Source organism: Oryx dammah, unplaced genomic scaffold (assembly GCF_014754425.2).
Source record: "Oryx dammah isolate SB20612 unplaced genomic scaffold, SCBI_Odam_1.1 HiC_scaffold_11, whole genome shotgun sequence".
NCBI lineage: Eukaryota > Metazoa > Chordata > Mammalia > Artiodactyla > Bovidae > Oryx > Oryx dammah.
The window spans coordinates 32,989,334-33,002,010 of NW_024070195.1; the positions used below are offsets into that span (position 1 = coordinate 32,989,334).

Here is a 12,677-nt window from a genome sequence, read left to right on the forward strand (position 1 = left end):
CTGGTCCCATCACTTCATGGGAAATAGATGGGGAAACAGTGGCTGACTTTATTTTTTTGGGCTCCAAAATCACTGCAGATGATGACTGCAGCCATGAAATTAAAAGACACTTACTCCTTGGAAGGAAAGTTATGACCAACCTAGACAGCATATTAAAAAGCAGAGACATTACTTTGCTGACAAAGGTCCGTCTAGTCAAGGCTATGGTTTTTCCAGTGGTCATGTATGGATGTGAGAGTTGGACTATAAAGAAAGCTGAGCACCAAAGAATTGATGCTTTTGAACTGTAGTGTTGGAAAAGACTCTTGAGAGTCCCTTGGACTGCAAGGAGATCAAACTAGTCCATCCTGGAGATCAAACCAGTCCATCCTAAAGGAGATCAGTCCTGGGTGTTCATTAGAAGGACTGATGTTGAAGCCGAAACTCCAATACTTTGGCCACCTGAGGCAAATAGCTGACTCATTTTAAAAGACTCTGATGCTGGGAAAGATTGGAGGCAGGAGGAGAAGGGAACAACAGAGGATGAGATGGCTGGATGGCAACACCGACTCAATGGACATGGGTTTGGGTGGACTCCCGGAGTTTGTGATGGACAGGGAGGCCTGCCGTGCTGTGGTTCATGGCATCGCAAAGAGTCAGACACGATTGAGCGACTGAACTGAACTGAAAATGACAAAGTGAAAATTAAAGAATCATAAATTAAATGAAGTACCATTTCTGCATACCTAATAAATTGTTATTGTTCAGTCACTAAGTGTTCCCTGCCTCCAGGGAACCACTGCAGAGGCTAAGTCCAGACACAGTCACTGAGAAGGAAAGGCTTCCTTCTGCCCAGAGGCTCTACCTTGGGCACAGTGCTGCTGAGAATACTGGAGCCCCAAGAGTCCTTGCCTGGGCCTGTGGCATGAGGGTTCCACGACAGGGGAGGCAAGCCAAGGAGATCTGGGGTGGCTGCGCACCCCCACCCCTGACACTGAGCACTCAGCTTCTAAAGTGGGGTGTCATGCAGGAACAAGTACATCAGAGCCTATGGGACATAAGAGATAATTCCAAGCTCTCCCCAAAGAAACTGACTTTCATTTGCAACAGGAAATGGAGAGGCTCAGGCCTCAGGGCACTCTCAAAAACAGTAGAAGTTGTGATGAAAAGGCAACTGATATCTGATAGATTCTTTGGAGATACAGCTAAACTGCAGGCCTACTACAGTCTTCCAGAATCAACCCCTTTCGAAAAGTGGGAGAAGCCTTCCTGGGATGAGAACAAACATCAAACACTGACCTCAGAAACCATCCCTTCAAAGGAGCCAAACTTTACTTGGATCAGTCTGTGGAGCAATTTATGCCTCAAGACATTGCTGGAAACAATACGGCAATAAGCTAGCAGTCAGTAGAGTCTAACAGCTGGGTGTACCCAGGGAAAACTATGTCAAAGCAAGTCTGGTCAAAATCACCTCATCCTCAGGCGACTATGGCCACACCCAAGACTGCCCCCACAAAGAACACTATCAAAGACTTCACATTTCTCGGGGAGGAAAGGGGAGAACAGACTTCCCTACAATAACCCTGCCTGCTAGTCACTAACCGGAGAAGGCAATGGCAACCCACTCCAGTACTCTTGCCTGGAAAATCCCATGGACGGAGGAGCCTGGTAGGATGCGGTCCATGGGGTCACTAAGAGTCGGACATGACTGAGTGACTTCACTTTCTTTTTTCACTTTCATGAGTTGAAGAAGGCAATGGCAACCCACTCCAGCGCTCTTGCCTGGAGAATCCCAGGGACAGCAGAGCCTGGTGGGCTGCCGTCTATGGGTTCGCACAGAGTTGGACACGACTGAAGCGACTTAGCAGCAGCAGCAGCTAGTCACTAACAAGTAAACAAGCGGTCACAAGAGTGGATGGGGGTGGGGGGCGCCTTTTGCTGGTTGTCCAGTGGACATTTCACAAGGTGATCCAACTCACATGGCGGTCAAACTCACAAGGTTAAAAGGCTCAAAAAACTTAGTTCCCAAACCACCATGGACAAAAACGGAAAATCAATTTTTTGTAACCTTACTCACATTACTTAACCCTAAATGTAAGCAAAATAGAAAGGTGACTGAGATGGGCAGAAAACTTAGCACCTCCTCTTAGTTTCTGTTTACTGTCCCAGGCCAATCATCCTCCCATCACAAATCACTACTCTGGGCTAGTGCTTGGTCAGCTATGCCAAAAAGCATCCTCTGGCAGGAAAGAATCCTTCATCCCAGGACCTGATACTTCACGGTCATTGCTGAGGAAACCATCAGCACAATGCTAGTCATCAGGTCAGGAAATACTTCCCAGCTTAAGGACCAAAATGGCAGTTATAGAGGCTGGGGAGATTACTTCAATGCCTGAATTCCAAAATTTAATAAGCTTTCTTAAAGTTCAGGTTTTTCCCTTTACCCACTTTATCTTGGCTTCTAGGCCATTAGGAATGAAGTCAATAATGGATCTAACCAAAAAGAAGAGGAAAGTAGAGAAAACCTTGAGCAGAGGGCAGTATTTAATTTCACTCATTTTTTAAATAAAAATTCCTATGGCAGCCTAAGACGTGGTTCAAGGCTCATTTACTCCCTCCATGTTCAGACGGGCTTCCCATTTCACAGCCAGTGCCTTCCCAACACTAATCAACGAGAGTTAACTAACGGCAGTCATGCCAAAGTCACAGAGCCCAGTGTGACCTCCAGCCATCTGACACCAAGATGGCTACAACAATGAAGCTCTCCTATGCTAACAGAATACACCACAGCAAAGACATACCTCGGCATTACTTCTGCACGTCTTACAAAATTTTTTTCAAACATGTATTTTGGGGCTTCCCTGGCGGCTCAGTAGTAAAGAACCTGCCTGCCAATGCAGGAGACACAGGTATGATCCCTGGTCTGGCAGGACTCCACATGCCACGGAGCAACGAAGCCCATGTGCCACAAGCACTGAGCCTGTGCTTTAGAGCCTGGGAGCCACAGCTACTGAAGCCCACAGGCCCTGGAGCCGGTGCTCCCAACAAGAGAAGCCACTGCAATGAGAAGCCTGTGTGCTGCAGCTGGAGTGGCCCCCGCTCACCACAACCAGAGAAAAGCCCTCGCAGCAACAGACCCAAGAGTCAAAATTAAAAACAACTGATTTTTTTAAGTGTATTTTTTCTATAACTACTCTGAAACGGTTAGAAATATATATAAAAGACTCTTCCAAGGTAATAAGGAAGTTAAGCACTATTACCAAAACTGGAATGAGACAACTCCAGTTGTCCTTCACCAAACAGGGTTGAAGAAGTCTTACTGGACCTAAGGATGCACAGACTAACTGGTCAACTATGGATGGAAACAACCATACCTTGCTTCTTCCAGCTGTTTCTCTCTTGCTTTCCTCTTGGCTTTCTTTCCCTGAGTATTAGCCAGGCGGGCTCTAGCTTCAGAAAGCATCTCCAATTCATCTGCAAAAATAAAGAGAAAATTAACTTCTCCAACAGAAGCAAGGTAAGAGATGTAGCCTAGTGCTTAAGATGAGAAAACCCATCAATATAATCACTAAATGGTACAGCATAAAGGAAACAGCTTGGGTTTTGAAGTCCGAGGTATCTAAGTTAAAAATCATGCCCATGACTCACTGGTTATGTGACTCTGAGATAACAACATCTCACCATTTACAAAATGGGAATAACAATTCCTACTTCACAGAGATGTTGAGAAGAACTAACCAAAATGAATAGGTAAAGCATCCAGCAAATATTCATTGAACAATGGCTATAATTATCATGTCCTTTATTATCATCAACTATCTGGCACAGCACAAATTGGGAAATATTATAAAAGCTATAATTTAATTTTAAGGGGACTGATAATCTTCATTATTATTTTTCCTTGATTTTTCTCCCTCAGAACTATTTCTCTTCTCCAGTACATTTTCCATAGTTCCCCAGGGTAGAATAAAGTTCATTACTGATACCTTGGAGCAATTCCCATATAAGGATGTCCAATGAAATCACAAAGGAACTTAAAAAAAAAGAAAATCTCAGATTCCAGGATTACCCTACCCTCCATTCGCCTTTCCCAGTTTACTGAGTCAGATCTCCTGGGGAGGCCCTGGTACCTGTATTTTTTAATGTTCACCATCTGACAGTGATGCAGCCAGCCCAGCCCCAGTCTGCCTCTGGGAACCACCACCTTCAAGTTTTTAAATTAAAATCTCGACAAATATTCACTGAATGCTCACAACAACCCTGGGAAGTAAGACAGACACTATTACTCTACATCTGACAGGAAACAGAACCAAAGTTCAGAGAGATTATATGACTCACCCAAAGTCAAAGAGCTTAATACTTGGCAGATATGGCACTAAGCTAAAGTCTAGTTCCTCTGATTCCTGATTCAATGTCTCAAAAAGGCATCATAAGTCTCCCTCATGGTACTACTGTGCTGCCTTTTCACAAAACTCAAACTACTTGTCCAAAGTCAAAAAAGTAGCTAATAGGAGCACTGGATCCCCAAATCCATACTTCTCATCCCTCAGAAGAGGAATGACAACAGAGTCCTAAAGAGCTTACCTCTAGCCACCAGGAAATGTCCAGGAATACCACACTGCTTAACTAAGTGAACTGAAACATTAAAAGATAAAGGGACAGCATCCAAAAAAAGCAATTACCCTACAACAGAAGGGTGGACGCATTTGGAAGGAGACTGAGAGTAACAACTGCAGACAGAACCTCAGTTCTAAAAAGTCGGAGAAGTTTGGAAAAGAACTCAAAGGTAAAAGAAAGCCTGAGGAGTCTATAGTTACCAAAGAAATAAATTCCTCACAAAAGTACACTTGCCCTCATCCATGTCAATCGGATCAGGCCGTGCTGGCTTTGTTTCTGGATTTGGATCTATTTCTCCAGGCTTAAGCTTTCGTGGATCATCTGTTGTTTCCTCTTCATTGTCTCTCTGGGCAGCTTTATCCCTAGAAATGAACCCAAGGTAATTAATCACACCACCACACCATTCAGTCTTAGAAATACCAGGTTCCCTAGTGCTAGCACTCTTTCTTTCAAAAACCCAATGGATGGGCATAACAAAATAAAGCATTTCCTACTATTGCTTCACCTAAAAGAGATGGTTTTAAATTTCCAATTTCAGTGGTTCCATTCATCATGAAATAGCTGTTTCAAAGATGTTTCCTAAATCACAAATGCAGCAGAGCTACACAAAAAAGCTTTTAGTGGAACAACTAACATGTTCCAATTGTTAACTCTCAGCAGTGTAATTATGGGTGATTTTTATTTGCTTTTTTATTTTTTTCCCCTATTTTCTATGAACATGTATGATCTGTGTAATATGTTTAAATTATTCTTTTAAAAAGTATATAACTGGAGACAATCTTGATCAACCACATGAGATCTGGAATATACTATCCAATAGCTTTAGCTCCTCTGGCTTTATTCAGATCTTCAACTAATGTTTAAAGATAGAAAATGCTAAAAGTTTATTCAGCCTCATTCAAAAGATATACACACATTTTAGTACCATTTTTGGAGGTTCACTTACAGAAGAAATTCATAGTGTTCCAAACACTGGGCAGCTGTTCTGCCAATGATTGGAGCGATGGTCCTCCACTGAGTTGGCATCAACTTGGCCAAGTGCAAGAGTTTTTCCTCTTCTTCTCTGGACCATTCTGTTTTCTTAATGCTTGGATCCAGCCACTCATACCTATTTAAAAGACATCATCTCATACCTTAATCAGTCATCCAGCATGAATATTTACATTTTAGACATACTAACTTCTAGCATTTGAAAAATGCAAGCTAACTCTCATCCTTCAATCACAAAAGCTATTCTTTTTTACAACAGAATATTCCCTATTTGGTTAAACTTATTCCATTCCAAATACCCTATTCACTAAATTTTACTATATTAACTATTAATTCTATTAACTAACTATGCAAGGTTAGTAATGCTTGAAAAAGGTAACCTGACTGAAACATGATAATATGCCTTCCTACTCAACTATCAACTGCTGTCATTCACCTTACACTTTATTAGAGGTATTGAAATTATTTGCAAATAAGATAAACTCCCTTATATTTTCATAGTGCTTCCAGTTTTTATAGTACTTTCTCACGTTTTGATTTTCTCACAACACCTTCACTTATTTCTGAAGCATTTGACTACACACTTTTCAACACTGTATGTTTTTGAATGGTGAGTTTAAGTAAAACCACTATTGTCATAGCTCTTTCCTAATGCCCCACCTGACCCAACTTTTCCATCTAGTCTACTTAGCTGCAGAAGCCTACAAACAATATATAAGCCTTACCAAACATGGGGGTAGGAGCTTAGCTCCACTTAAGAGAAGCAGAACACAGAACCACTTACACAGGCTGAGGACCATCTTCCTCATTGTGGGCCAATCTCTACGTTCTGATCCTTTCCCCTACGCAGGTGCCCAGGAAATCAGGTCACCTTATACAATCCAAAATATGATCCTAGTACCACATGGGTCAGTGCTAGGGCCAGATCACTCATGCCAAAAACACATGTAAAGAACTTATGTGTCCACTGCCCTGTAACCACAGATGTAATGTTGGGGTATATTATATTCTGGGGAACCAAATATGTAATGTTTCAACCATTAATGAGGAAACTCAACTACTGAAAGCTAGCCTAGAAAAATAACCAACATGTCTTGTTTATTTCTTTGGGAAAGTAAGTTCTAAGACAATAAACTTACAAACTTTTGGAATACAATCTTTTTATAAGCTGGGGTCCATCTGTACCCAAAATTAGTTTTATTTCATGCTTCACAAAGCATTCTCAAACAACATTAACTAATTTGAGCCTCACATCTCCATGAGTTAGGGCCAAGAGTCATACACTGGAAGACAACAATGGTAGGAGAGAGGGGACAGAAAATGGCTTGCCTAAGACCACGTAGGAAGCAAAAGACAGCTAATTCTTACACTCAAATTCCCAACTCCCACTCCCTACTTTCTGTTAGGTCACAGTGCCTGCTTTTCTTTGGTAAGGTTCAAAGAAATGACATTTTCCTCATCATAATGAAGGTCATTTTGTGTTTTCCACTCATTAGCTGATACATACCATCTGGCTTTGCACTGCTTTGCTGACTTTCTATGCAGCAGTGAGGCAATCCTAGACCACTGGTTTTTCCCATATTTCATCACCGCTGCTTTCAGAATTTCATCCTAAATTTTTTCAAAGGAAAAACAATATATTCATTCACAAAACTCCAAGTGAGAAAAGACAAGATTTAAATTAACTCTAACTGGGTTGTGCTAGGGAGAAAGAGATATAAACACGCACATATATCCTAAATTTAAAGTGAAAGTATAAAACTTCATTACAATAATAAAAATTAAAAAAAAAAACAAAACAGCAACCCAGAATCAACAAAATGAAAGAAATTAAGAACTCCCCTGGAAGGATATCCTACCCTCCCTTACACACAACCCCTCCCCCAATCCCATCCAAAAATTGGGAGTGGGTACAGCCCAATGTGAAAAACCCTACTTGACAGAGATTTTAAAAAGAATTTTCCAATGTGTGGTTGTTAGTCTCTTAAAAAGATTATGGCTCATTGATTTACTGATTCACAAAAAATACTGCCCAAACACCAGCCTTGTATCAGGTCTTGTATATCAATACTTGAGAAAACAAGATAAAGCAGGACACATCCAGCCCTCAAAAAGTCAAGACTCAAGTGAATCCAATTTCCAATTGAGGCTTCCCAGTTTATGAACAGCATTCTCTCTCCAGTCCCACAGCCCCCACTCTGACCTAAGAATCCATATCTCAGGTCTAACCTAAGAATTAAGTATGTTTCCCCTAAGTCACCAATCAACTCTGCCTCTAATTTCCCCCAGTCTCTAGATACTATTTCACCAGGGCACCCATTCCAATAAGGAATTCGCCAATCCCAAGGGAGCCTGTCAGGCTAAACCAAAGACACCAGGGATATCAGATGAATGCACTCAGGGCATTTTACTTTTAGGCTTTTTTCCCCCACAATGAACTTGAGCTATACGCCTCATATGTTAGCCACTCCTCGCCACTCCACACCCCTAACATCTGAGACTCAAGGACTGCAGGGCTTTGGCCACAGCATCAGAATCCTGCTGTTACTTGATTTGGTACATCTGTCTCTCCCTCAGAAGTCATCTCTTCTCCAACTGAAACAGCCTGGTCCCCTCTGTGCAAGCTGAGAGGCAAGGTTCTCACTGACTTAATTTGTTACTTTGTTGCAGTACTGCTACACTTAATCACATCTTCAACTAAGTATATACTACAGTTATCACCCTATTAGATCCATTCAGCAAAATTTCCCAAGCAAATTTTGTTTGGCACTGTCCAGAGTTCTAAAGATAGCAAGATCTGATCCTGCCCACTTGCAGTGCTGTCTACTGGGAAAAAGAAACAGCAGCTAGTACTTTCTGAAAGATTACTATGTGCCAGACTCTGTTCTAAATATTCCAAATGTAGTGACTCATTTAATTCCGAGAGATAAGTATATTATTATCATCCCCATTAGAAAACTGAGTCTCTGAGAGGTTAATAATCCCAGCATCACACAGGATGTGATGCTTGCAAAAAAAAAGCAAACCATAACAAATGGATGAAAGAGGTGTCCAGGGACCACTGCAGGTGCAACTACTTTTTACCGGATGACCAGGCAAATCGGTCTTCTGGACCAATTTCAGAAGAGTTTCTAAACTGTTTTTGAAGGAAGGTCAGAAAGATGCCAAGCAGTAGGAGGATATTTCAAGAAGGTTCAAGATGTAAAAAGACAGAGTGTGCTGGGGAAACTGACAAGTTCAGGGCACTATAAACAGAAACTGCACTAAAACCTTTTTTCTATTTTACTCTTCTACTGTTCTTTGGTTCACCAATGGCACGATCCACTACATTTCTGGAAGCAAAGAGACTATGGTAGGCCTATCTGGCTTCTATCCAAGATGAGGCGGAAGAGACAGGCCTTGGGTGACGGGAGGGCGGACAAGTTACGCCGTGGTAACAGATGACCGACCGCGGGGATGCGGACACAACCGGGTACTTAGGACCTGGCACTCAAACTGCTTCCCCTCAGCAAGGAACTCAAGGAAAGAACAAAGTTGTGGCCACAGCACCTCTTCATTTTTGAACAGCAGAGTCGCGGAGCCAGGGATGAGGAACGGTAGGGGGCGGGGGGCGGGGCTTAGAAGACCGACTATCACAATTGTCCTGTGTCCCCCTCCCACTGTGAGTTCCACCACGGCGGAGGACGCGTCAGCTCAACAAATGTTCACTGAGGGCCTAACGAGTGCCCAGCAGGTAATCAAGCGGTTAAATCACGGTCCCTGTCCTTGAGATGGACAGATAACTGAGGTCCAGGCACAGGGTAAAGGCCCCGCACCACCCCCCACGCAGCCCCCGAAGGCATCCTCTCCGCCTCCCGGACCTCTGCGCGCGTGCGCACCCGCAGCCGGAGGGGCGGAGGGCAGACGGCGGGAAAAGGGGACTTACCTCGGTATTCCTCCACACGCCCCCCTTAATCATAATTCGAGGCATCTTGGCGACGGGGTGTCTCGGCAAGCGGCCGAGCGGAGCTTCCGAGAAGTAGTAACGGCGCGGCGGCCACCGGACCCAAAGCCGCCACTTCCTCCAAGCGCGACCTTCTGCTTTGAAGAGCTCTGCGCAAGCGCGGGGGCGGGGTGGGGAAAGAGCAGGAGTAGCAAGTCTCGCGAGAACTGGAGTGACTGGAAGGAAATAAGTGCCTCGATGGTAAAACTCTACTCTAGGGAGACTGACAGAAAACTATCAAACCACTCTAGCCAAAGTACTAGAAGCCGCGCGCATGCCCAAAATAGGTTGGAAGAAACCGCGGCTTTCGCGAGATGTCGGCGGAGGCTCTTGGCTGGGAATGTAGTCCTGGGATTGATAGTGATGTCACGTTGTGGCAAAGAATAGGAACGTCACTCCTGTAGGGTTTAAGCTCAGCTGGTCTAAAAATAGCGTTGATAATTTATTAACTTAGCACTTTATTAAACATTTAACGAACAGGAATTTATTCAAAAAATATTCAGAGAAAGGCAATAGCTTATTTAAGCCTAAATTTCCTAACCTGCAAAATAGAGATAATAATAGTGCCAACTTCATAAGGTTGTCCTAAGGATTGAATAGGGGTTTCCCTGGAAGCTCAGGTGGTAAAAGAATCTGCCTGCAATGCGGGAGACCCGGGTTCGATCCCTGAATGGAAAAGATCCTCTGGAGAAGGAAATAGCCACCCACTCCAGTATTCTTGCCTGGAGAATTCCGTAGACAGAGGAGCCTAGCGGGGTATAGTCCATGGGGTCTCAGAGTGGCAGACGACTGAGCAACTGCTGCTGCTACTGCTAAGTCGCTTCAGTAGCGTCCGACTCTGTGCGACCCCATAGACGGCAGTCCGCCAGGCTTCCCCGTCCCTGGGATTCTCCAGGCAAGAATATTGGAGTGGGTTTGCCATTTCCTTCTCCAATGCATAAAAGTGAAAAGTGAAAATGGAAGTCGCTCAGTCGTGTCCGACTCTTAGCGACCCCATGGACTGCAGCCCACCAGGCTCCTCCATCCATGGGATTTTCCAGGCAAGAGTACTGGAGTGGGGTGCCATTGCCTTCTCCGGACTGAGCAACTAACAAGGGTTAAATGAGATCGTAAATCCATCGTAGTATCTGATACCTAAGAAGTGCTCACAAAAATGGCAACTTACTACGAGAAGAGCAAGCCCAAGTGATCAGAGATTGTCCCAGAAACAGTCGTGTCAGAGTTTTCCATTTATTGCACTTCAGTCTACGTGGGTTAATATTAATAGCAGAGAGCTACCGTTGATAGGCGCTAGTATTAGGCAAACTTGATCGGGGTTGAAATCTTGGCTCCCTCATCAGCTTGAGTAATAATCATACTGAATCTCAGTATCCTGATTTGAAAAGTGAAGTTAACAATTTATACCGCATAAATCTGAAGGGCAAATTAGTTGAGGCCAAAAACCCACTGAGATAGGGATTGCCAAACTGGGATTCCAACTCACTGGGTTTCCTTCTCCATTCAAAAACATCTCTCTGGAGCTAGTCCTGGAAGGGACGAAAATATTCAGGGGATTGGGATACACCGTATTTTAACTAACGAGTTTCTCTTTATATTTCTTCATTTTTCCCTTTGCCTCTTCTGAAAAAGCTACAGAACTTTCTGATTATATGTATATTTTTTGCCATGAAATGGGAAATTGTATTAATAAAATCACTACTTTGTTAAGAGGACACAGAGTCAGATTATGAAGAACACACAGACTTTGCTGTTTGGGGTGTAAGATATCAGTCCACTCCTGTCTCTGCTGTCAGCTGGCTGTGTGACTGGTGACAGACCATTTTCTGTCTCTGGACCTCTGTTTTCAAGGCCCTTCTGTAGGATGCGTGACCGTTACTTCCTGCCCACCTCAGCCCCAATAGCCACTCAGTTGCAGTGGTTACAGTTCGTCTCTCTCTCACACAGACACACTGGCCGATTGGTTTGATCAAAGCTGAGCCAGTTAAATCTCCTCCCCAAGGAGTTTCGACACTGGAACCTAGAAGAGCCGGGTTGCTGCTGGCTGACGAACCTCTAACATGACACCCTGGAGTTGTCTGCCACCATGTTTTGTACAATGTAGACCAAGAAGGGGGGGGAAAGTGGAGCCCTGCTCCCAGGTGCATTCAGAGAAGCAGAGAGGAGGTATAGAAAGACAGAGGTCGGTCTCGGCTGGGCCGCTGTTCCTGGATGCAACCTGTTCCTTAGTCTGCGGTGCATCCCTGTTCTTGAGTTCTAATGATTACTACCCCTTGTGGCTTTAGCCAGTTATAGTTGGGTTTCTGTTATTTATAAGCCAGATTCCTAGCATATCCAGAGTTGAACCTATCCTCTCTCAAAAGCCGTTTCAGATCTAACATCCCAAGAGCCTTCTCCTTTCCACTCAGGACCACCTTTACCCTCTATGTCAGCTTTTTACCAACTAGAAAAAGGTACCCCTTCCTGCAGGCACTTTAATTGACACCTGGTGGAAAACTGTCAACAAAATACTAAAAAAAAAAAAAAAAAAAACCTACTGATTTTTGGAGAACAGGACACTTACTATAAGAAAATTAGATCGCCCATGTCTGTGACACAAATTGCACCCCCTTAGGGACACGTGTTGTACAACCTGCCCACCAGGACAGTGAAGCCCTATTAAAAGTTCCCCAACACACCCTTGAATGCATGTATGTCCCAGTGAAATTCCAATATCCCTTCTTTTACCATCAAGAAACTGTGCAAGAAAGGGCTAAAATTAGGGTCAAAAGCCTGTGACAACACCAAGGCATGGCAAGAGGCTAGGGGTAGCCATCCTCATCATCTTCATCATCTCCCCAAATAAGGATATGAAATTTAAATAGAAATACTCTGATGCTTTGCAAATATAATTTCAAGACAGGTCCTCCAGCCCTGCCCTCCATCTACCAGATTGCCACCCATAACCTCCTCCCTAGGTGTCCACTTACTACAAAATGGAATCCCACGTACCCTAAATGCTAGTAATCCATACCATAATGTTAACCATGGTTAATCATCTAAATTGGCTTGAGTTTCACCTACCAATACTCCCTTGTGGTGTATCAGTTGTAGCTTGTAATTTTTTTCTCAG

The 12,677-nt window shown here is 43.6% G+C and overlaps 1 protein-coding gene across 1 annotated transcript in view; it reads right to left on the bottom strand.

Moving 5' to 3' along the window:
- CDC5L (cell division cycle 5 like) overlaps nucleotides 1-9,684 on the bottom strand; it is a 44,249-nt gene extending 34,565 nt beyond the window's left edge. The window contains exons 1-5 of the mRNA XM_040249545.1: nucleotides 9,512-9,684; nucleotides 7,094-7,197; nucleotides 5,543-5,704; nucleotides 4,831-4,958; nucleotides 3,354-3,453 (exon numbers count right to left, since the gene is read on the bottom strand). Of these exons, the coding sequence (XP_040105479.1) occupies nucleotides 3,354-3,453; nucleotides 4,831-4,958; nucleotides 5,543-5,704; nucleotides 7,094-7,197; nucleotides 9,512-9,556 (539 nt within the window). The 5' untranslated portion in view covers nucleotides 9,557-9,684. The remainder of the gene's footprint in view (nucleotides 1-3,353; nucleotides 3,454-4,830; nucleotides 4,959-5,542; nucleotides 5,705-7,093; nucleotides 7,198-9,511) is intronic.
- Between the last annotated feature and the right edge of the window lie 2,993 nt (nucleotides 9,685-12,677).